The sequence below is a fragment of the Aethalodelphis obliquidens genome, unplaced genomic scaffold (assembly GCF_003676395.1).
Source record: "Aethalodelphis obliquidens isolate GAN/ISIS:26980383/991018 unplaced genomic scaffold, ASM367639v1 scaffold9, whole genome shotgun sequence".
Classification (NCBI taxonomy): Eukaryota; Metazoa; Chordata; class Mammalia; order Artiodactyla; family Delphinidae; genus Aethalodelphis; species Aethalodelphis obliquidens.
The window spans coordinates 20,576,900-20,602,687 of NW_020837953.1; the positions used below are offsets into that span (position 1 = coordinate 20,576,900).

The 25,788-nt window shown below is 43.6% G+C and overlaps 1 protein-coding gene across 1 annotated transcript; it reads right to left on the reverse strand.

Moving 5' to 3' along the window:
- Positions 1 to 3: 3 nt before the first annotated feature.
- Positions 4 to 25,340, reverse strand: CAP1 (cyclase associated actin cytoskeleton regulatory protein 1). The gene is given in 14 exon segments (XM_027108974.1): positions 4 to 1,186; positions 1,822 to 1,965; positions 2,277 to 2,359; positions 2,498 to 2,621; positions 2,803 to 2,987; positions 4,707 to 4,819; positions 4,821 to 4,885; positions 6,067 to 6,172; positions 8,064 to 8,149; positions 8,251 to 8,394; positions 10,128 to 10,205; positions 11,883 to 11,986; positions 12,613 to 12,734; positions 25,228 to 25,340. Coding segments are annotated over 13 exon segments (1,428 nt in total). The 5' UTR covers positions 12,725 to 12,734; positions 25,228 to 25,340; the 3' UTR covers positions 4 to 1,102.
- Positions 25,341 to 25,788: the final 448 nt, after the last annotated feature.

The following is a 25,788-nucleotide window of genomic DNA, read 5'->3' on the forward strand; positions in this document are numbered from 1 at the left end:
AAGCAAGTTTGGTATTAATTTTATTCTATTTTCTGTATAACTTTAAGTACATAAAGGTTCATTTCCGCAGGCCTCAGGAAATGGGTAGAAATCACAGGACAATCTCTCTTCCCACCAAAAGAAGTTGCATATTTTGGTAAAGTGTTTGTCCTAGAGGAAAAACTGAAATTTACATTAGCAATGCTGTGCAAGATTTTTACACAAGACCTAAAACCAGCCTGCAATGGAGATTTTAGTCCTCTGTTCAGGTGCCCAGACAGAAGCCAAAAGCTGTTGAGCATGACAGGGCAAGGAAGCAATGAAGACGGATGATGGACACCCAGCATGGAAGGAGGAAGGGAAGCCAGATTCCTGGGAATGGTGTGGTTTTCCTTTTTTTTTCTCTCTTTTTAAGTCATCTCTGTAGGAAGGTGCTGGGCAGGGGCCCCAGAGAGAGGAAGGGTCCAAGACTCCTTTAGCTGGCCTGGGTGCAGGGCACCACCACAGCAGCTAACACAGGACAACCTACTATCTCAGGTTCGGGCAGATGCAGGATGGAATGCAGAAGAAAAGGAATGCTTACAGGAAATCATTTTGCTTGGAATGCTAGATGGCCAAGCTTCAGCCTTTGGTCCCGTGCAAACCCTTGCCTCACTTGTCAATAGTGAAAATTAGTTTAAGTTAGGAGAACCAACTAGGATCACACCAGCTTCTGCTACCTTCACGCTCATTGTTAGAAAAAGATTAACTTGTGTGAACATTGTGATCTGTTAATTCCTGGGGACTGCTTTATCCTTCCCCGAAGACTATTTGTTGGTCAAATAACCCCAAAGGCTGAAAGCTAAAACACACCTGTCCTGATGTGCAGTTCCTGAAAAATGGACTGGCTGTATGGTTGAGCTGATACGGAAAAGCTGCACCTTCCTGCAGAAGATCAAAGACCTGCTATCCCACCCCAAATCTCAGCCTGAGGTATATTTCAGTGAAGGCAGGTAGCTGTGCTTCTCAAAGCAGAGAAGCAGTTTAAGAGCAGAAAGGTAGAGGAAATCTAAAAAAGAACCGTCTTGATACAGATTTGTCCCACGGTGTGAGGGAGAGGGCAAAGAACCCAGTGGCACTTCGCTTATCCAGCAATTTCTGTCACTGTGGTGACCAACTTCCGCCCATTCCATACGGTCTTGAACTGCTCAGGGACTGGGAACTCATTCTGCAAATAAAGAAACAACAGGTTTAAACCCAAGCTAGGCAATACCCTGGGGTTAATTAAATCTTAACTTTCTCCCAATGCTTGCTCGCACTAAACTCTGAGAGCAAGTAGGATGTAATGAGAGAGAAACTGAATCCACCTGAGAAAGCAAGGCCGTGGAACTGGCAGCGCACTAGCAGCGCCACATCTTCCAGACCACCTCCCCCACCGCTGACAGTGAAGCAGCAGCGCAGTGTAGGAACGAGAACAAAGGCTCCAAAGCTAGACAGATGTAGGTTTGAGTCTGTTTCTTACTGTTCACTGATCAGTGACCTTGCAGACCGTTAAACCTATGAGGCGTAGATGGGAATGTGTATGGCTTCACGGCACCAGCTCGATAGGGTGCTGTGATTCAATCCCATTCCTTTTTGACTACCCTGAGCATCTGCTCTGCCTAAGAAAGGCAGAAACCACCCTCCTTTGGGGGTCTACTTCGTGGGACTACCTCATGTGTCTGTGCCTGAGGTGTGCACTGCTGGGCTGCACCCACTTGGTGCAGAGTGTCCATCAGCTGCGTTGGAAGACTTCTCCTCCAACGCAAGTCTTCAGTCCCTTCTGATTTCAGACCATACTACTAAAGAGATCAAGGAACTTACGAAGTCATCGCCTTCTGTAGGAATGAGGACATTCATCTCAGAAGATTTGGCACTGACTATCTCACAATCCAGTGAATTCTTGCTCAGGTAAACGTGGCAGCCATCTGTTTTGTTGATGGAAATGGTTGGCACTTTACCCATTACCTGCAGGGGAAACCAAGAGCACTGAGTCCCAGCAGCCAGCAGAACAAGTTAGCTGTGGGAAAAGCTTTCACTGTTTCACGGGATTACATGAAAAACTCACAGGTGTACAAGATACTGGATACTAGGGGCGGGTGAGAATGGGTACTGGAAAGAGCTCGTGATAAGGGCCAACTCTTCCTGCCACATCCAAAGCAGCTCAGCTTACAGACTCTGTAGAGTCAGATTCCCACCATAGCAACATCTGTGGGTCGGCTGTGTCTCTTTCAATTAATTCCTCAGGGACTAAAGGAAGGAGCCAAGTATCAAGTTACCTGAACTTTGACATCCCTACTATTGATTATCTCCACAATGCCCACCACGTCATCGAACACCAGACCGAGTTTCTTACAGTTATCTAGGAGAAGAAAGGGAGCGGGTCAACAGTATAACTTTAAAGGAAAGTACTCGATTTAAGAATTAAGAATTTAAGAATCTCTAGAAATAGGGACAAGCTCTAGGACAGAGCCTGCCTAGGTCAACAACAAGAACTCACCTACTGTAATGGAGTTAATTTTGCCCTTGATTTGCAATGTTGAGTTGACACACTTGAATATGTAAGCCACCTGTTTCAGCTCTGTGTCATCTATCACCAGGTTGGAAACATTCTCCTGATTTTCCTGTTAAAGAGATACCCCTTTTAGGAATCTCATCATTAAGCACATGCCACCCCAAAACACAGACTATGCCAAACTTTCATTCTTGCAATCTAAGCCAGAACCCTGTACTCATTTGGCTGTGCTCCGTTTAATCGCTTTGTCCCCACTCCTTGTTCCCCCAGTTCTGGCATTTTTAACTCACCACTCTCCACTTCTTGCCCTCCAGTTCAAGTAGAGCTGGCTCCTTCTTTGTGACTGGTTTGGGGGAAGGACTGACTCCTGGTTTAGATGCAGAGAATGGTTTGGGGCCACTTCGTACTGGAGCACTCTGAGCCTTCAAGGCAGGGTTCTTGTGAGTCTTCAAGTCATCAGATACATGTTTCAGGGCTGTAAGAACAACAGCTGCCTTGTTCCTGTCCTTCATACCAGGGCTTTGGGCTGAGGCAATAACCAACTTCTGCTATCAGAAGTTAAACTGATCCTTAAGAAAAAATTCAAAGCCCCAAACCAGAGCCTTTGAGATGTTCTCTCACACACAGCTTTGGAGAAGCACTTTTATAATTTTTCTTCTACCCCAAGATTAAATTATAAAGTTCCACTTAAAAAATAAAAAAAGTGGAATGTGTGTGTATGGGGGGATGGGTATGTAAAAAGATCTAGAAAGACATACTAAGTATCAGTATATACTCACAAAATACGTACATAGTTTTTAAAGCAACAGAGGAAGAAAAAGTAGTATGTGATAATAAAGAAAATTTGGTAAAAGGAAAAGAACCCTCACAGCTAACCTACGACCTCCAATCAGTGTTAGCATTTGAAACTCCCCTTCCAATAATTTTTCTATTCATAGTTGTTTTTTATTTAGATATAAGCATGCACACTGTTAAGAAATTTGGTTTAACCAATTAACACAATAAAAATTTTCTCAAGTTAACCTATAGTTTCTAACAATATCTTTTTTGGGGGCTTCCCTGGTGGCGCAGTGGTTAAGAATCCGCCTGCCAATGCAGGGGACATGGTTTCGAGCCCTGGTCCGGGAAGATCCCACATGCCGCGGAGCAACTAAGCCCATGCGCCACAACTACTGAGTCTGCACTCTAGAGCCCGTGAGCCACAACTACTGCGCCCACATGCCACAACTACTGAAGCCCACGCGTCTAGAGCCCGTGCTCCGCAACAAGAGAAGCCACCGCAATGAGAAGCCTGTGCACCGCAACAAAGAGTAGCCCCCACTCGCCCCAACTAGAGAAAGCCTGAGTGCAGCACGAAGACTCAACACAGCCAAAAATAAGTAAATAAATATATTTAATAAATAAATAAAAATATCTTTTTTTTAAGGAAAAACATTCGATAATCACCCTCAACAGGCTGACACGTGCCTTGCTTGTGGACACGGCCCAATCTATATAACCAATACTGGCGTTTCAGCTCCACCACTCCTAAACACTGCATGGTTCACTGCAGAAAAAGATTTAATGGCTGCATAGTATTGCGTCAAGAGGAACATACCACAGTTAACCATTTCTCTTACAGTGGGATATACAGGTTGTTACACCATTTTTAGCTACTGTGAACAACAATGTATAAAAGTTGTTCTTTCAGTGTTTTTATAGGTAGATTCCTAGGAGACTGCTGTATAATTTAGACTTCCACCTACTGTGTATAAGGGTGTCTACTTTCTCTACACCAACATCAGGTCATTCTTACGCAAATTTTCCATATGCCTAACATACACCCTCTGAGGACGTGAACCACCCCCTCCAAGATGACCTCCTGAAGAGACCACACGGTAACTGGGAAAAACCTCTAGGGAAAACTGCCAGCACCACGTCTTGGCACCACAGGGTAGTTACTCTGTATATGCCCCCTAATATTAAATCACTTTCCTCTGGGGAGAGAGATTCCCCCAACTATAATGAGCCATTGTCAATTTCCATTTGAGCCAGCTCTGCTATCCCTTTAGGCAACCTGAAGGAATGTGACACCCCAAATGAATCTCCCATATACAAACCACGGTTCTGGTTTACAGACTGTCAGGTCTCTAGTTGGTAAGTTCTTGCCAAAACAATTTATTCACCAACTCTTCTTGCCAAAGCATTCACTTACCATGTGTGATGCTCTCCCCCTGATTAATCTGTGCAAACAGTGCTAAGCGTGAAGCAGACTCATCTGAGCCTGAACTGGTGGGGGCTGGAGGGGGAGGTGGGCCTGGTGGGGGGGGGAGGAGGACCCGATCCAGCAGAGGGTCCCGATGGCAATCCACTCAGTTCTTTTGCCACAGGCCCCTGGAACAGTAAGTGCAGGTAACACAGTCAGCGTCTCTTCCCCTCTGTACCATCCCCAGTAGGGCCCTGCATGTGTCCAAGATACATGGGGTACCCACTGTGGCCCTTGATGCAATGATTAATGCTCCCTACCCACACCCAACTTGGCTTTATTCCTTCTCACCCTTTCCCAAGGATCCAACTCAACTCTGTTTTTCAACCTTCACATTTTTCCATTGGCCTCTACCTAATTCCAGCTCTGAACCTATAGTTCTAAATACTTACTTAGTGTGTCACTGGTGCCTCAGACTCACAAAGTCCAAGACTGATTTCACCATCACACCCATGTCTCTATTTCAGTGAGAGATATTATCAACCAAGCTTGACCATTCAATCTTCTTTGAGTCTTCCAACCCCCTCGATCTCATTAAATCAGTTTATTACCTTGGTTATATCTCATTCTTTTTTGTACCAGCCCCTAGCGCCATGAGCACTTCCATAGTCTGAGCATAAGCCCTTACCCCTAACCTATATGCTAAGACTCTTTTAAGGACAAATAGGATCATTATCACTCTCTTGCTCAAATACCTCTGATAGTTACTTATCACCTATTATAAAGTCTAAAGGTCTCAACTACCTTCCTTTCCAGCCTTTCCTCCTAAATATGTGACTCTCTCTCCTTATTGAAGCCAGATGACCAATCTCTACACTTACTCTGCATTTACTTTGTTTAAGCTTTGCTGTTTACTAGTATTCCCATTTCTCCCACTTCTGTCCTATACCTGAAAAGTCTGAGTATACCTCTTCAAAGTACAGTCTCTCCCAGTGAGAATCATTCTCTTCTTCATACTCTGTAGTGTGTACCTTTATTATAGCACTTAGCTTGGTGATTTGAAGTGGGGTTTCGTATCTGTATTTTTAAGCTTCTTGAGGGCTGGCACAGTGTAACTCATTCATCTATCTCTCCTTCCAGCCCAATCATTGTCCCTGACCCATGTTTACTGACGCTGAATAGAACTGACTATTCCTTCTCTGACCCTTGCTTTCTTTACTCTTTTTCCCCTTTCCTTCTCTCCTTTTTCTTTCTACCCTCCACTGTGAAGACTAACATTCCTTCTTAGACCTTGGTAGTGCTAAAGTCTAAGAAACCTGCAGATCCTGGAGGTTTCCTGGAGCGATGAAGGGAGGGGAGGAGCACTCACCGTTTTGCTCCAGGCCAGGCCAGTGGCATGGAACTCCTTAATGTAAGCCTGCAGCTCTGTCCATATACTCAAGTAAGCTTTGACCCAGTCCACATGCTTCTTATCCCTGGGAGAATTAAAGAAGAACTCATCACAGGCAGTCAGGGTACATTACAATAGTGATTCCAGATCCCCTCCTATCTGTGAACTCACATTCTCTTGCCTGTGGCGTTTGGCGTAACTGAGCTTTCCTTCTTTTTTTGAACCTATTCTCTTACCCTAATTAGACCAAAGTCCATATGGATAGGGACTCCAGATTATATCTTTCTATCTCTTACAGCAGTATTCCTCAAACATTTTTTAAAAGTAGCAAAACCACTATTTCAAAGTAGACCTTAGGCAGAACCTAATATACAAAACTGATAAAAGCAAACATTCTGTGCATGAAGCCATGGTAGAGAGGTCTCTCGAGCATCACTGTGGATCTCTAGGACTCCAAGAAACTCAAGTGCCTTATAGCATAAGCCTTATGTCAAAAGTATGCCCTCCTCCTAAGAAATTAAAAATAAAAACTTCTGTTAGGAGGAAATAGTCAGTATTAAATTATAGAAACAGCACTGCACTATAGTTCAAGTCTCCTCTCTCTCTCTAATTTAAAAAAAAAGTTAAAAAAATTTTTTTGGCTGCGTTTGGGTCTTCATTGCTGCACGTGGGCTATCTCTAGTAGTGGCAAGTGGGAGGCTACTCTTCGTTGCGGTGCGTGGGCTTCTCATTGCGGTGGCTTCTCTTGTTGCAGACTGCCAGCTCTAGGCCCGTGGGCTTCAGTAGTTGTGGCACACAGGCTCAGCAGTTGTGGCTCGTGGGCTCTAGAGCACAGGCTCAGTAGTTGTGGCGCATGGGCTTAGCTGCTCTGCGGCATGTGGGATCTTCCCCAACCAGGGATCAAACCTGTGTCCCCTGCATTGGCAGGTGGATTCTTAACCACTGCGCCACCAGGGAAGTCCTCCTCTCTTCTTATACATTATTAGCTGGAAGAGTTTATGATTGTTTAGCATAAAGCCTAATTTCCTCAACTGTGAATTGCAGAGTATATGGTGGAGTATAATGAAAACACTGTGATGCTTAATCCCAGGTTACTGGAAGGATCACGGAGCAGCCTGGTGTTCTGGGACATTTTTCACCCACATGAAGGCTTATTCCTTCACAGATGTTGGATAACTGATGATGGACGGAAGAAAGGAAGGGTTTGGAGATTTATGCAGCTAAGTAATACCTGCCTGCAGTCACTCCAGCTCAAAGCCAGCAATGGAGAAGTAGACACTGGTGGCCACGTGTGGTTGGACATACAATGACTCCCCTTGTGCAATACCTGCAGTGGTCAGGCAGCCTTCATCTCACTTTACCTGACCACGTGAATAGTCAGGGTAATTTTCTAGTAAATCTTACTGAATCTTTTGCAACTGGGCCAGTTAGAAGTTTTCAACAAAGGAACAAAATCTTGACCACACAGGCAAATAAAAGGGCATTAGACCATTTTACCTCCTAAACCTGGAAGGGTAAGGATGAGAAGACTCGAAAGTCCTCTACAGGGCTTCCCTGGTGGCGCAGTGGTTGAGAGTCTGCCTGCCGATGCGGGGGACATGGGTTCGTGCCCCAGTCTGGGAAGATCCCACACGCTGCGCAGTGGCTGGGCCCGTGAGCCATGGCCGCTGGGCCTGTGCGTCCAGAGCCTGTGCTCCGCAATGGGAGAGGCCACAACAGCGAGAGGCCCGCGTACTGCAAAAAAAAAAAAAGTCCTCTACAAACCCTGGAGAAAAAGCAGAAGAGGAAACAGAAACACTTCCTGCTTGCAAATACAGCTTCTATGAGCCAATATCTATCAAACTTTCCAAAAAGCAGCCCTGAGATAAGAGAACCAACACAGCAGCCAAAGGCAGTCTTAACTTAACACAAAGCACTACTCCAGCAAGTAACCAGCTGGGTTTGTCCTTTACCCCTTGAGGACAGGCTGGACTTACACATCTTTGTACTCCTTGAGGACTCGGTTTGTATAAAACATGGCAGCATCATTCATTTCCTTCACATAGGGACCAGGCTTGGGAGCCTAGAAAAAGAGAAGCTGTCAGTGACTTGGGGCCTCTCCAGCCATATCACCTTGCCTCTTTCAATCTGTCCCTTCCCTCCCATGGAAGCTGTGCCGCTCACCATAGCCACCCAGCCCAGGGCCTGGATACTTTCGCTGACACCTGACAGGTGATTGAACAACTTGCTGCCTCTGTTCTTCTCCCGAAAGGTTATCACTTCTTGGATCTGCTCGGAGATGGGTGCCAACAAATCGGAAAGCTTATTCTTGAAAAAGATGCAAGAAAAGACTGAGGTTAGTGTATTTTTATAGAAGCCTTTATGTTGCTCAACTCTGATCCTCAAGGCAAGAATTCTTCACGAACTACAACAGCATGCAAATAAACTCTGTATTTATCTTGCAAAGATTCACACGGCTACAATACTGCTCATCATCTCACTCTCCTTAGACAGCTCTAACTACCCAGGCTGGATTTTGTGGTTCTTCATGATCAGGACCCATACTCCAGCTGTACCACAAAATTCTACCGTTTCTGCCACTTGCCTCTTTTCTGTCCCACTAACAGCAGACACTAGTTCATTTCTGGGCTCCTCTCTTTCCATCTGTCCGTGTGCTCCTCTGCGTCATGAGGGACAGCACTCCACCAACCACACCGGCCTCCTACAGCATCTATCGTCAGCATAACCAATTCTGGCACCTTATCACACACCAGCACAATTTATTAATGGACCCATGTAAACATGATTTTCTTTGTCATTGATTCTTCAAAGACAAGGGCTTTGTCTTAGCCCTCTTTTATAATCCGTATAGCCCTCAACACGCTGCTAGCCATATAGCAGCTGCTGAGAAGAGATCTGTTGAATCAAATGCAATTAGAGGGCTTGGCACTTGAGCAGACAGCTTAGCAAAATGGATGAATCTTGTGTTTCTGTGTTTTCATCCGAAGCTTGGTTTCCTGAACATCTCATTTCTCAGATCTTAGCATGAGAACAGTCTAAAGCAGGAGTCGGCAAACTTTCTGTAAAGAGCCAGACTGTAAATATTTCTGGCTTTGCAGGCCATACAGTCTCTGTTGCTATTTTTCAACTCTGCCGTTGTAGTGCACAAAGCAGCAACAGACAATACTTAAAAGAATGGACATGGCTGTGTTCCAAAAAAAACTTCATTTAAAATAGGTGTCAGGCCAGATTTGGCCTGTAGACTACAGTCTGCCAATCCTCGATCTAAAGCAAGGGAAAGATAATAATGTCTCAGCTGCCTGATTTGTTGTGGAAAGTGTGGGCTTGGCAAAAAGGTTTAGACAAAATGCTTTAACTATTCGAGACAGATTAAAAATTAGAGTCTAACATATTTAACATTATCTTACGCTATTTTTACATTATTTAGGCATGCCAAGGGTTCACAGGTTTTAATACAGCATTAGTAGGAAGACTTATTTTATTAGCCTTCTGCCTAGGAAAGCCAAATGCAAAAAGAAGAAATGAAACAAAACTAAAATGTTTGGCTCTGAGAAAAATCTAAATTTTCTCTAATTTATTTTCATACTTGTGGCAGCATAAAATCTTGAGGTAGGAATAAAGTTAAAGAGAGATGCCTAACCACTGAAGGGTGAAGGGATAAGCAGTGCTTTAGGAGTTTTAGGATCTCCCCAGCAGCCTTACTAAGCCCACCCATAGTGGAGCAAGAGAACCACTCTCTGGGTCCCAAAGGGCATAAGGGACAATATGATGAATTTGGGCTAAGAATGTCTATTGAGAGAAGCAGCAAAGTCCCAGGGATAACTACAGTCCTAAGTAAAGTGATAGAAAAAAAGCCATTAGAGCCCAATAAATATATACTCAATGGCACATTCCCACAGTGGCGCTTAAAATCTGACTCTCCCTCTGGGACTTGGTGTGAACATACATGAGCCTAGTAGGTCTATCTTAGCATGTTGTGATAGCTTAGCAGAAAGCTCTCAACCTGTCCTGTGCATCAAACCAACTAGTAATGAACTTACGCCTGCTGGCTGCTGGCATTGAGAGGCTGTAACCAAGAGCGCTCGCTCCAACTTCAGACCCGTGTGGACCATCTCCGCCTGAAAAGGAGAGGAAAGGAGAAGAATCAGCTATCAATGACACTTTACAACTGGAGAGGTCCTGGTAAGAATAACCTGAAACCTCCACTTGCATGTACTCTGGTAGCAACCCAGGCACTTCATGTTGATTTCTTCAAGTACTCCTGATTCTTGGGACTGATGGCAGACTAATATATCATTATTCCTGCTGGAACTAATCAGAGATATAATCCAGAGTTGGAAATGAAGATAATTGGGGCTAGCTTTCGATGAAGTCAAGTCAGCAACTGAACATGCAGTGCGATATGAAGTGCACTGAAAATCCCTCTTACCTCTCATCACCTCCCCCGCCCTCCCAAATCTGTTCTCAAGAACTAGAGGTAAGAGTTAAAGCAAAAACCTAAATTTATGCCTCAAATTCTCAAGGTATTTACTCCTTTGTGTTAAAGCTATTTTTCAAATGTTGGACCATGACCTATCACAGGTAATTAAATCAACTTTGTGACCCCATAACCTGCACTTTATTAAGTGAAGGAGAATAGAACAATGAGTGCAATACATCAACTGGAAATTATTTCCAAAAAAAAAAGTGCAACACAAGTAGCATAATGTGAAACTTATATCTTAGCTACAAATATGCATTTCTTTTTTTTCTTTTTCTTTCTTTTTTTTGGCTGCGCTGTGCGGCATGCAGGATCTTAGTTCCCCAACCAGGGATCGAACTCATGCCCCCTGCAGTGGAAGTGCAGTGTCTTAACCACTGGACCACCAGGGAAGTCCCACAAATATGTATTTCTTACTGAAGGTCATGACCAAGCGTTTAAGAAACATGAGGCTATAAGCACTACAAATACAAAAATTCAAATTCAAGTCATATATTTTTTCTGGATTTGTATTTTTAAAATATAAAAGTAAAAAAATATATATAAAAGTGATACGTTTTAAAACCTTTTCAAATGTGACCTACTGTATAAAGTAAAAATGCAAGCCCCACACTCCTATCTAAGTCCCAGTCCCACCCTCTAGAGTTAACACCATTGCCAACAGATGGTATATAAGAGGCTCCAAATAGCTCTTCCGAAGATCAAGCAACCAGTTTTGCTGACGGGTCAGGAAGATCCTAAACATGGTTCTTGCTGACAAAGGATCACTTAGAGACTAGCAGGAGGATTCTGGGTCTCAGAGAGAGAGACAGAGTAGGGGCGGGGATGACAACGTGGGTAGCAGCACATGAAGGGAGGTTGGTGGAGAGGCACCTGTCATTGCCTACTTCACATTCGTACTGTGGGCTAAGTATGAAAATAACTCACATTAGCATAGCTTTAGCATAAGTACCATGCTTAGTTTTATAAATGCTAAGTCATGATGATGACTCCTTTGAATAAGCCACCCCAGGCTTGGTTATATAACACACTGGGATCAGACTGGTAGCATGTTCTCACTATAAAGATGAACCAAGCCACATTTTATGCACGAAGCAAACTATCTGTAGAAAAGAAGCCCATGCGGAATATGTGATAAAAGCAGGGAGCCTGGAAAAACCTGAGGAAATGTTCCAGTGCATGGACTGAGTTCCTCAGTGCAGGTAGAAGAGAAGGAGCCAGGAGCCTCTCAAGGGGCTCTTCAACCAAGAATGAGTAGGATCTGAAGAAAGCCACCAGTCCTTAAAAGAGGGAAAAAGGGGCCAAACCTCCTTACATGCTTCTGCACATCTCCCCCAATCTCTTTACTGATCTTGAGGTACTCTGCCACAGGACCGGCCAAGAGTGAGTCAAATGCTTGCACATATGGAGTCGTTCCTGCTGAAGACAGACACACCACGAAGAATTGGTCACACATCAGAAAGAGGATTTGTTAAAGGCACTTCCATATGAAAGCAGAGAGGCAAGGTAACACAGTAAACAGAAGGCTGGAGCATGAGTCAGGAGCCTGTGTTCTAGCTCCAGAACCACCATTAACTTCTTGTGCGACCCTGGCTAAGTCCCGTTTTCTTGCTGGGCTTTATTTTCTTTACCAATAGAATGAAAATAAACAAAATGATCCCCCTCAAGGTTCCTTTTAGCTCTAACATTCTGACTCAATTGGGCATGTGCAAAATGGCCAATTTGCCAATTGTCTGGAGAGAGGAAATTTAATATCACTTGTCATTTGACTTATACTAGAGTCATTTTGCTAAAGAAAGAACAGGAAATATCACACAAGCAGGAAGTTCTCGTGTTAAAATAACTTAACCACAGGCCTCCCTGCACAAGTCACTTCCTCCCTTATCCGTTCACAGCAATAACGAATTATAGGCAATGAACTTTCTAGATTAAACGTTTTAGGGAGTTAGCTCCAAAGGAAGGAATATACTGCGACAGAAGAATTTCCGGCCAGGACACCAAGTATTCACCACTCAAGGTATTCTGCTGGCTTGTATGCTGCTTACCTTTTGCAGCACTGTCTGCATACCCACAGTGCATGTCAGAGGCCTGGGAGACTGCCTCCAGGCGGCCCACTGCTCTCTCCAACCTTTCTACCAGATTTTGCATGTCAGCCATAATGTAGCACCTGCTGAAACAGATCAAATGTCATTTGTTGTTTTAATATTACATAGAACCTAGGGAGAAAAGAAAAAAAGAATACCCTGGGAGTGAAGAGGATGCCAATTCTGAGGAACAGAATCATTTTACAGTAAAATAAGATGGAAGATAGTCTAGCATATTTGCAAAATCATAGAGACTTCATTAAGCAAAAGAACTACCCAGGAAACAGTGTTAACTGAAAGCAAATGCTTACTCATTCAAATACTTACTGGATATCACCAAATAAATATTTGTGTAAGAATTTAGAATTTACAAAGTACAGTCTCATATATTATCTCAGTTTAAGCCTCTCAACAACTATTTAGGAATGGAAAGATAATTACTATACTCTCAGAGATAGGAAACAATTTCAGTGAAGTTAAATGACTTGCCTATAGTCTCACAGTTAGCTGGTAGGGAAGCCAGTCCTCAAATTCAAGCCTTATGGCTCTAAGTTTTGTGTTTTTTCCTACAACATCCTGCTGCCTACATATGGAATGCCCAAAACCAAGATGAATAGGGTATTTATCCTGCCCCCAATAACTTACAGTCTAATAGAGAAGACTTTACATGTGCACTAACGACTGTAAAACAAATAGAAAAAAAAAATTAAGGTGACATAAGTTGCAGAGAGAATAACACAGGATTTCAGAGAGGGGAAGAATATATCAGCTGGAAGGATCAGATAAGGCTATTATGGCAAAGCTTCCAATTGAGCCGGCTTCAAATGAAGGTGGGTAGGATCTGGATACGCATCAGGGAAGGAGAACAGACACACCCAGAGAGCTTGTTACAGATCTTTCACAAGTACCAACTTATCTGAACTAGCCTCATTCAATGTCTAATATCCTAAAGAAAGTAAGCTCCAAAAGAGAAGGGACCTTCTCTGGTTTGTTTCCTAAACAAGTTTATCCTCTACCATCTAGACCACTACCTGGCAGGTAGAAGGTGTTCAATAAATATTTTAGAAGTTAATGAACCTGAAGTATAGTATCCCAGAACTCCAGAAACAAGGGTTCTGAAAGTTACCCACAAATATACATAAATGAGTGTTAATGTTATCAATATACATCGACATAAAGTGCTTTAGATTATAGGTGATCTCATAAAAATCAGTCAGTGTAATCACAATCAAAGACTTGACTTGGAGAGATGTCATTTCAAAGCGTTAATTTATTCAGGCAACTGAAGCCGAATGAACTCAACTCCCTTGAAGCCACCTAAAATGACCATAGCAATTATAATTCCCTCAAAGACAGCTACATGACAGAATATCTCATTTAACACACATTGTCTTCCCTGTGGAAGAGAGAAGCAACTCAAAAGATAAACTAAGGAAGACAATATCATCCCTGTCCATTCTTTTCCGTGTACAGGCTCTGATCTCTCAGAGCCCGGTGATTTGCCAGAGAATGTTGTTTAAAAAAGAATCAAGGAAAAAAATAAGAATGCGAACCAAATAAACCTTTCCATTCGCCGGCCTGAAGAGGTAGCAGAAGCCTCCAAATCTGTACTCTACTCAAAATGGAACAGACTATGGAGCAGACTAGAAGTATCCAATATACTCTCCCTTATGTTATGGCACAATCACCCAAATATCCAAACTGCTGCCCTGTTCATTCTGGATACTATCCAGGGACAGACACATATAATCCACCACACTCTAAATCCCAGGGGAAAAGGCAGTGACTGCAATAAACTCCCAAGCTACCTTGCATTAATAAATACCACCCATTCTGTTATAAAACATGTTCCTTCGGACATAATGGATACTATAAGTTCCGGCCAGTGTGAACATGATAACACAGTACAAGCATCTCTAAAGGCTGCCAGGGTTCGTGAATACTTACCAATCTGAAAAGCTTAATAATACAGCTTCATGGATTTTGGTTCCTTCTTTTCCATCTTTTACTTGTACTTTAAGCTTTCAATGCTAAACAAGCTATGGTTCTGCTGTTTAACTTAAGCAGAATGAGAAAAGACAAAACAGCTATCATTATAGCTAATCTCATTCCACCACAAATCAAATATAGGAGAAGAGTTCCTAGTTTTTTGTTTTTGGTGGGGGTAGAGTTAAATTTGAGATGTTATGGGAAAGAGTGTCTAGAATTGAAGGACCAAAAGACACACCTTGTCTTATTCTTTATGTATGCATATTCGTTCTTTAGGTGGTCATGTCCACTCCAAAGCTGTCAACTACCATTATCGCGTTACTATCCAGTCCACTTGCTGAGTGATACCACCACAACCACCTATAGACTAACAACTCCCAGAGCAGTGTATCCAGCTCAGGCCATCCTTCTGGGATTCAGAATTCCACCTAGACATCTCTACCTGGATGTCCCAAAGGACATCTGAAATGTCCAAAACAGAACTCATCATTTTCCCTAGCACTGCTCCCCCAGACTCACTGTCTCAGTAATCCAGCACTACCAGCAATCAAGATAGTAACCTGGAAACTGTTAAGCAGTACAGTATAGTGGTTAAGATTGTTGTTCTTGGGGCTTCCCTGGTGGCGCAGTGGTTGAGAGTCCGCCTGCCGATGCAGGGGACACGGTTCGTGCCCCGGACTGGGGGGATCCCACATGCCGCAGAGCGGCTGGGCCCGTGAGCCACGGCTGCTGGGCCTGCGTGTCCGGAGCCTGTGCTCTGCAACGGGAGAGGCCACAACAGTGAGAGGCCCGCGTACCGCAGAAAAAAAAAAAAAAAAGAGTGTTGTTCTTTAAAGAAGTCAGAGAGACTGGGAGTTTGAATAGTGGTACTCACTGGCTCTGTGTCTCAGTGTTACCAAACTTTCTCAACCTCAGCTTCCTTATTTGTAAAACAGGGACAACAACAATATAAAATCCAAAGGGCTATAGTGAGAATAAATGAGGAAATACATGTGGAAGTGACTGGCTCGCTCAGTCCTGAAAAATGGTTAGGATTCCATAAACATTAACTAAATGACCTCCTTACTAATCTCATCAGTCATCAAAATCCATAGGCTCTATCTTGCATATCATAAATAGATGCCCCTGTCTTCATCCTGATTGATAAAAATTCGGTCATCATGACTTTGCCTAGATTACTGCAATAACCTCCTCACTAGTCTCCTCTAATTCCAGTTACAAACCCTCTTTATCCATTCTCCTTATTACCACAGTGATTCAGAGTAAAGTCCAAGCAAGGGTTTCCATAAATTGGCCCTGCTTTATTTCCTACTACTCTGCCAGTTTTATCTCCTGCCACACCTTTCCTCAACATTCTACGGCAACCCAGAACTACCTGCATTTTCCAGAAAGAGTTATGCTTTCTCTCACTTTTGAGCCTTTACAGTGCTATCCACTCTGCTTGGCTGCTTTCCCTTCCCAACCTGTTCCTTTTCTCATAACTCCTACTGCCTTTTTCAGATTCAGCTAAGGTGTCACCTCCTCTAGGAAGCTTTTCCAGTTTGGTATGTTTTCCCTTCTCAATCTGCCCCCTCTCCAGAATTCCTACTGTCCATTCAGTCTCAGCCAAGGTATGACCTCCCCAAGAAGCATTTCCAATATGTGCTCCCACATATCATTGTGTACTTATCTCTACCACACTTTAACACACTGGTTTAAAATCATTTAATAGTCAACAGGCAATCAGTCACCCTACAGAAGAGACCATGTCTTGCCTTTGTAATTCCAGTACTATAAACATGGTAGGCACTATAAATACAATAGGTTAATAAAGGTCCTTGGGAAAAATAAATACATAAGTGCCTTTACCCCCTTCTCCCCTCAACGCAAGTCTGGTTATCTCCTCTCTGTGTCAAATCTGGGGAGAAGTGTGTGTGTGTGTGTGGGGGGGGGGTTCCTTTCTTTAAAAAAAAAACACATTTTTTTTTGCCTGTTTGTAGGCTCTAGCAAACATTCCCATCTTTCAAATAAACGCTGCCTTCTTGGGCAGAAATTAAATTGATATAGAGATCTTCAAACCAAGTGCCATAAGGCAGATAACCTTGTTTATTAGATGATATAATATTAATTAAAAACAGAACTCCCTTAGAGTTGTAGGTGCTTTATATCATCAAACTGCTGCTTCTTTTGAGACTTAAAATAATTCTGTGACATATATTATAAAGATACTGATCCCCATCTTTAGAATGAAGAAACTGACAGAAGTTAAAAAGCCTGCTAGGTATCAAACAACCGGTGGGAGAGAACCTAACCTTGAGCACAAATTTTCTGAGGCTCTTTTAAGCAATTAAGTGACTAACCGGTTCATCACAGCATGCAGCCCCAGCTGTTTGCTAAGCACAGCACTGTGGGTTCAAGGTCTCTTTATGGTGTCTTTAGGCACATTATTAGCAGCTTTCAATTCCTCTGCTCTCAGTTTCCTCAATGGAGGCCAATATTTTTTCACATTCAGTAGACGACACATGTTTGGAAAGCAAATATTTAAAATAAGGTTTTTCCCAAGAATACAGAATTGCCAGAGCAGAAAACTATAGCTCTGCCTAATCTTGCTCCCTGCCATTTCTGACTGACAGTAGCCAAGAACTATATGTAAGCCTCCGTAAATGAAGGTGCAGATTCCCAACTATTTAAGCATTCATCATAAAAGCTTCAGAAGGAGAGGCAGTCCTAATTACCCAAGTCTAAATAAAACTTGGATTCAGGAGACCAAGGTTTAAGTCCCAATTCTGCCACGTATTAACTGTGTAAGTTTAGGATAGTCATTTAATGGACCCTCACTTAGCACACAGAGATGTAAGGATCAAAGGAGTTGGTTTTATAGATGAGTAGTTACTTCGGGAGCCTTAAAATGCAGTTCAAATGTAAAATGTTATTGCTGCATACCATGTAATAGAATACAGGCTCCAGAAACATGGCAATTTATCCATTCTCCCCACCCCGCTCCCCCAGCTGCCCCCACCCCCAAAATCTGCAGCACCTAGAACAACCTGGCACACAGAAGACACTCATAACACGAAAGTCCTTAGCATTGTGACAGCTACTGAAGAAACAGAAGACCCGCGGTCTCTGCCCTCTAGAAGCTTTCATTCTTATTGGGAAGGGCAACGCAAATGAAATACCAATGGACTAAATACTGAAGACTATATTTTTTAAAGTTCTGTTAGAGATTAACTAATTTCATTTGGATTGGGAAAAGTTAAAGTTACCAGCTAATACAGTGGAGCTTTTTCTTTGCAGAATGTTGTATGGCCCTGAATTATATAGTATAAATGACTACATGCTTGGAGAAGAAATCAATGAGGACTAAAGGTAGTCTCAGGAGGTTTCAGGAGGGAAGTGGGGCATTTTGACAGAAAAAGTAAAAGAAAAAAGGGAAGACATTCCAGAGCAATCAAAAGCAAAGAGAGACCAAGAAGGCTATGTACAGAAAGTGAGAAGGTGAGCCCACATAGTTTCATGGGAAATAAGCAAGCTGGGCTAGGTTATGGAGGGCACTGAAACCTGGGCAGTATTTGAATTTGATGTTGTGATAAATGTGAAGCCATTCAAGGGTTTTGAGAGAAGGAATAATATGACGAAAGCAAAATTTTTACAAGTACTGTCTGATAGCATGGGTTTTGGAGGAAAAAAAGGGAAGATATTAGGTTGAAAGCTGTTCAACTAGCTGCAAAACAAAAAAGTGGTACTGTAGGGCTTCCCTGGTGGCGCAGTGGTTGAGAGTCTGCCTGCCAATGCAGGGGACGCGGGTTTGTGCCCTGGTCCGGGAAGATCCCACATGCCGTGGAGCGGCTGGGCCCGTGAGCCATGGCCGCTGAGCCTGCGCGTCCGGAGCCTGTGCTCCGCAGAGGGAGAGGCCACAACGGTGAGAGGCCCACGTACCACAAAAAAAAAAAAAAAAAAGTGGTACTGTAAAAAATATTTTTGCTATCGCAAAGGAAAATAATAATCACTTTTAGGCCGCTAAGTGACCAGCACCTGAATTAACAGTAAAATAGTTTCTCTACCCTGAGGGAGTCTAGCAGGAGCAACAAAGCTACCTTCCACTGAATCATTGGCTCTCAGGATGAGGAGGGAGTCTAGAAAGCACCATCTGATGACAGAACAGACCTTTCAACATTCTCAGCAATTAGTCAGGTAGCCTCTATTCAAACACCTTCAGTGTGGAGAACCCAAGACTTCTGGAGGCAGCCCATTCCATTCACATAGCTCAAAGTATTTAAAAGTTCTTCCTTATATGGAGGCAAAACCAGTCTCCCTGCAACTTCCACCCACTGATCTTGGTTCTGCCCTTGGAGGTCACACAAAACAACTAAGCATTAAACACAGAACAAGTATTAACTGTGTGGTACTAACTACTGAGTGACAGTAGCATTCAGAGAAGGGAGTCAAAGATGACTCCAGAGTTGCAAATCCAGGGGAGTAAGAGAATGATGACACTATAGGAAAAAACAGGTTTCTGGCACGTTCTAGCTAAGGCAAGAAGATGAGGTCAGTTTTGTATACACAGTTTGAACAGAAGATGAAGCTTCCAAGTGGGAATGTCCAGTAAATAGTTAGAAATGAGCTTGGGGAAGAATCAAGGCTAGAGATCAATGTTTACAAAGTCATCAGCAAGGAAACATCATAAAGTCATGAGACTGCATAGGCTTTTGGAGGGATATCATGCAGAGCGAAAAGAAACCAGGAGCTTGATTCTCCAGCAATTTCTTTTGTGGTCTGAAACCAAGCAAAATCAGAAATGGTCAGTGATTCCTGCCAAAGCTGCTTCATATTCTCATCATTCTAACAATTCAAGCAACCCAATTCCTTCTGCCTGTCATTCAGAAGTAAATGGAACCAGGTTACTCCTGCAGTTCTTGCCTCTTCTCACCAGGCAATTAAGGCAGTGGAATGAATTTCGACTCATAAGAAGTTGCTATGCTTAAAATGTTTTCTACTTTGTCAGGTAGTTGTTCCTCTAAGTCATACCCTTAAGTAAAATCGAAAAGAAAGCAACTACACAAGTCACCCTGTACGCTATGGTAGCCCAACTGATCTGCTTCAAAATGCTTCTGTTGGCCTTTGCTTTGTAATTCTGTTCCCTAGATGTTATCCTAAGAAAATAATACTAACGGGAAAACTGATAGGCATGAAGATGTTTAATGCTGTGTTAGCTTAGACTTCTAATTACAGGGGAAGAGCTAAATGCACTGTGGAAAAAGACCTGAAAAAGAACACAAAATTTACAGTATTTGTCACATTCGAGTGATGGAGTTTTAGACAATTTCCCCGTTTTCCAAAATTTTTTTAACATAGTAATATAATTTCTTTATAATAGAAGACAACAAAACAAAACAGCTCCACTTGGATATCTCTCCTAAGCTACCACTAAACTATAAGGCATTAGTTAGTTCTGCTCCTAACAATATAGAAATTCTCATCACTAGACTCTAACATGCTACAGAGCAAAACCTACACATGCTAATAGGATACTTACAAGTTGGCTGATTTAACCCAGAAACCAAAGAACAGACACCACTTTGCCCCAGTAAGATGCCATCTAAATCTAACCCAAATCAGGAGCCACTGTTCTTCCCCAAGCATTTGGTTTCTCTGATGAAACCAATGACATTTAGTGCCTGAGTCACTGCCACCTGAGGTTTAGATTAAAACAGAAAGAAAGGCCTGTCTCCTGCAGAGGGAAAGAATTCTACCCAATATCAGCACTTGTCTCCTGACCATTAAACATGGTCCTCCATCTAAAATTCCAGGAGTGAGTAAAGCTAGTAATAGTGTACAAGCTGAAGTCAGACTTGAGAACTAGCTGTTTCAATGCTCTGGGGCAAATAGATAACTTTGTGTGGTCAAGGGCTCCCCTCTCTCTCACATTCAAGGAATATTACGAAGACTAACACCATAAAAGCATTCAGCAGGCATCTTTTATATTGTGTAAGGAAAAACTGCATTGGTTGATTTCAACTGGTAGTTGCTGTAAACAGAACAGCATTTCCCATTCTCATGCATAAAGATAGATTCAAGGATGCCATTTGTCCCTAACCATGATTCAGCTACAGCTAGAGATACAAAAAGATCTGCGACTGCAAGTCTATAATTAACTTACGTGTAGGAATTTTAATGACCTCTGGAGGGAAAAAAAATAAAAAACAAAACAAAAAAGCAAGCTCACTTCTTCCATTAAACATTTCAACTATAACTACTTTCCAGTAGAATAGAAAAATTTGATACAACAGGTCTGGTAATACAAGGCAAACAAAGCTGCACTGTAGCTGAGGAGTATTTTTAGAGTTGATGGTTTTTATTAGGTTTACATGATGGTATATCAAGAACAAATAGTTTCATGGTGAATGCTAGAGCTGCATTAATTTAAGGTTGATGAAACTACAGTCGACCCTTGAACAACACGGGGATACGGGTGGGCACTGGCCCTCAGTGCAGTGGGAAATCCTCCAATAACTTTACAGCCAGCCCTCCATATCTGCCCGCACAAGTGGACCTGCGCAGTTCAAATCCATGTTGTTCAAGGGTCAACTGTATAACAATTTTATCAGTCAAAATAAATCTTGAGTAACAACATCATAAACTACATCCAATGTAAAATAAATGATAATCCCTATCCACTAAACCAAGCTGTCTAAATGCAGGCAAAGAAAACAGGAATTTATATAGCCCCAGTAGAGGGGAAATATAAATCTGCTGACTTGCACTGTCAACTAACACCAACCTCATTTCTAGTGAGTGCCTAAACAATGGCCTTTCTCTATTAAGATCACATCCTCTGAGGGAAAAAAACACAAAAAGGCAAGTTCTTCAAGGCCCACCCAGAAATTCCTTGAATGAACAATAATTCTTGATGCCTCAGTGAAACCCATGATTTATTCCTTGCAAGGTACCCAGCGTTTATCATGTGCCATACACTGGGCTAACCACGGCCATGGAGCCTGCCCTCAGAGAACTGAGTTGGAGAGATAAGACACTGCACAATCAGAGCTATGATACTTTCTCATGCATTGTTCTCAATCGGGGCAATTTTGTCCTCCAGGAGACATTTGGCAATGTCTGAAAACATTTTTGGTTGTCACAGTTGAGGGAGTGCCCCTGGCATCTAATGGGTAGAGGCCAGGGATACTGCTGAAATCCTACAATGCACAGGACAACCCCATGAAATGAAGAATCACCTGGCCCAAAATGTCAGTTATGCTGAGGTTGAGAAACCCTGTTCTAATGTAATAATGAGCAAAAGGTAGTGCAAGAGGTACAAATAAAATGCTGATGTAATAGTTTAGGACTTTCTAAATTAGAATGTCACTCTGTACCACCCAGTGAAAACTAAGATGAGGGTCTGACTGTGGAGAACTCTGTAAATTGGACAATAGAGTTTAGACTTGATTCTTTGGGAAAATGAAGCCAGTAAAGGCTTAAGATGAAAATGGTTCTCTTTAAAAGAGTAGTCTGGGGCTTCCCTGGTGGTGCAGTGGTTGAGAGTCCGCCTGCCGATGCAGGGGACACAGGTTCGTGCCCCGGTCCAGGAAGATCCCACATGCCGCGGAGCGGCTGGGCCCGTGGGCCATGGCCGCCGAGCCTGCGCGTCCGGAGCCTGTGCTCCGCAACGGGAGAGGCCACAACAGTGAGAGGCCCGCGTACCGCCAAAAAAAAAAAAAAAAAAAAGAGTAGTCTGGTTATGGTAGAGAAGCTGAAGTATAGATATGAAAGCCAGTTTAGTAGAAAGTAAAGAAAGAAACTGATGAGGACAAGTCAAAGGAATAATCACTAGGACTGGCTAAGATATAGCTTGAGGATCCTCAGATTTCAAATCTCAGGATTAAATTTCAAACCAGAGGGTTCAACTTTCAATGACACTGCATTTGCTTGTTTAAGTAAAATGAATCTTTGACTCACCATACTTCACAGAAAACTGAAAGGAGGAAGTCACTTTTTAAAGGCTCAGTCCCTAGTTAAAAAAATAACTGCAACTAAACAAAGGTATATATAAGCAAGAAAAGGGGTGAAAAAAAAGTTCATCCTTCAGGTTGGAAACAAAACATTTTACAAACTAAACAGCTAACCTCCTCAAGGCAAAAATACACTCACTGAATCTTAACAATACCACCACTTTTGGTTTGCATGACAGGTTGTACTTGACAAAGTACTTTCACAGTTACCATTTTATTTAAACTCTGCTGAAACATAAATTATGTCCATCTGATTGATGAAGTATTTCTGGGGAAGAAAAAGGGGGGGAAATTCCAACAGAAATTTCTTTATACTGGACAGCAGCAAGTCAAACAATCAGCAAAATGCCAACCACAGAATAAATCCAAACGCATTCATACAAGGCATCAAAAGCCCTTCACAACCTGGCAGCACCTACCTTTTTTTCTGGTCTTATCTTCTCCTACAAACCCCAGGCTCCAGTACTTCCCTGAACAATATAAACCCTCTCCTGCCTCCACACCTTTGTCTTGCTCTTTCTTCTAGTTGAGATACCTCATTAGACACCTTTGCTTAGATGTGCTGCAAACACCTCAAACTAAATATGTCCAAAATTCATTTTCTTTCCATGGCACCTCTCCAACTTGACCCTCCTCTCACAGTACCTATATTGGTGAATGGTGCTACCCAGTTCCCTAAACCAGAAAACCAGACAATCATCCTAGGCTACTGCTATTTTTTCATTTCCATAAACAATCAGCCTTCAACTCTATGGATTCCATCTTTTTAATATTGCTCAAATTTGATCCCTCCCCTCCTTCCCATTCTCATTGTCTTCATGGTTCAAGCCATGTTCAAGCTTCCAAACACTGGTCTACTTCCTCATTATGTTCCTTCCCCCTTGACAGGCTGAACTAAAACATCAATCTGACCACATCATTTTCCTACATAAGAGCCTGCAAAGCCTCCCCACAGCTTTCAGGGTAAGCTCCAAATTCCTTAGCATAGTTTACAAGGGCCTTCATATGGGAACCACCCCCACCCACTTCCTCCACTTCTCTGAGCATTACTGGAATTCCAGTCATGGTCTTTCACATGTCCAGATTCCATGTCCTTGCACTGGACCCTTTGGCTGGAAATCCCTTTTCCAGATTCACCATACGGCTAAACAAATCCTGCAGGACTTAGCCGCCCATTTCCTCCCTAAAGCCTGGAAAGCTGGCTCAGGTATTCCTCCTCTCAAGAGCCCTGTGCTCACACACTATGACACTGTAAGCCACCCCTGATTTACTTGTCTGCCTCCTCCTCCACTCCATGAGAACTACTTTATTCTTAGTCACCAGGGCTAGATGCCTCATTTAATATGTGCCTCACACATATCAAGGGCTCAATAAATGGCTGGTGAATGATTGATGTGCTGGGCTGCTCCGGTTTTCACTTGAACAGGGAACCCTATAAAGAGCTTCAACTGACAGTTCTGATACTAACTTCTGCCTTAAGTTTCTCATGCTCTCTTCACTGAGCTCTTCATGCTTCGAAACTCATCTTAAACCCTGCTTCTGCAGAATGGATTTTCCTGAGCCCCTCATTACATACTGCCAAAGCACCCTGTTCCTCTTTCCTAACACTCATCACATTTACAATTATTTGTTAAATTCCCTGCAAACACTGTCAGCTCCGTGAGGGCAGGGTCTGCCTTGTTTTGTTTCTGCCTTCCCTGGATGTGGCCGAGTGCCTAACAAAGAATAAACACAATTTGTTACACTGAATTTAATCCTGTGAGGTGAGCAGAGACCTCCACTTAAAAGATGACAAAAATGAGGCTCAAACAAGTTAAACAAAGCGCCTATGGCTACCGATGCTTGGCAGTGGGACCAGCCCAAAACTGAGCCAACTGGTTTCACATCCAGAAGTATGCAACACCTTCAACAAAGTTAACTTGGCTTTTCAGGATCAGAGCTATAGACTAGGAGAAAGGGGAGGCTCTCTGACTGCAAACACAAAAACCCGATCCTCTCTTTTTAAAAAAACTGCCCAGGTGTGCCAAACAGGCTGCATTTTTAAAAAGTTCCACGCAGCGAGTAGCCTTTAACCTGCAACTGCCCGCGAGACGATACCTACTGGAAGACCACCCCAAGGTAGAGAGAGGTTCCTGGGAAATGAACGGGGGAAGGATATGGGGCCGGTAATCTAAGGAGCTGAGGTCTAGACTCCGACTGTTTCCGTCGCTCGCTGTAAGATCTTGGACCAGCCTCCTCTCTCCGGGGATCAATTTACCCATCCGAGCAATGGGGGCGAGACCAGGGATAGAGAAGATTCTAAGGTCTCGGAGGTTCCCTTCAGTCAGAGCACCTTAGGAATCAGGCCTCCGCTGAGGCTGATGGCCAGAACCGCGAAGTCCAGCGGAAGGGGCCTCCCCAGGAGAGCCTGGCTCAGTTGGTCACCGCGGCCCCACCTCAAGAGACCGCGCCCAGGATCCCGGGTCGGCCTGAGGGTCCCGGCGCCGGCCGCCTCAGGGGGGCTCACCGCATGCGCCTAGGCCAGAAGGGTCATTAACAACGCCAGGGGCCAGTGGGCCGCGGAGGGGACCATAGTCCCTACCCCGCCACGCACACTCACCTCAGAGATCTGCCTCACCTCGGGACTGCGATCAGCCGCTCTCCACTTCCGGCAAGAACCGCCCAGCAATCTTCGCGCGACCCACTTCCGTGCCCTCACTGGGCGCGGCACCCCCACCGGAAATGAACCGCCGGCCGAAACGCCGGCCCAGAGGAGGGACCGGGGAAGAAGACTGGCAGCTCCGCTCTTGACTCCGCCCCCTACTCGCCACGCCGGGGAGAGAGAATCCCCACTAGCCTGGGAAAAGAGTCCCGCCCCCAAGGCGGGAGCGACGGGGGGCGTGCCTAAGGCTAGCCACGCCCTTCTATCAACCGCAGCTGCCGGAATCGCCCGGACCAATGAAGGGCCGAAATTACTGGCTAAGCTCCACCCCCGGAGAAGGAGGACAGATGAGTGGTTAATTCTCCTGTCAGTTTGGCCTCATTGGCAAAGGCCGGTCCCTTTTCACAGTAGTCGGGAAGGGGTTCAACCCTTCAGTCCCTAATAGGGTCAAACCGGAGGATTCTCTGAGGGCGGGAATCACGGGCGGCCGTCTACTCTCCGAGGGGGATCAAGGCTAAG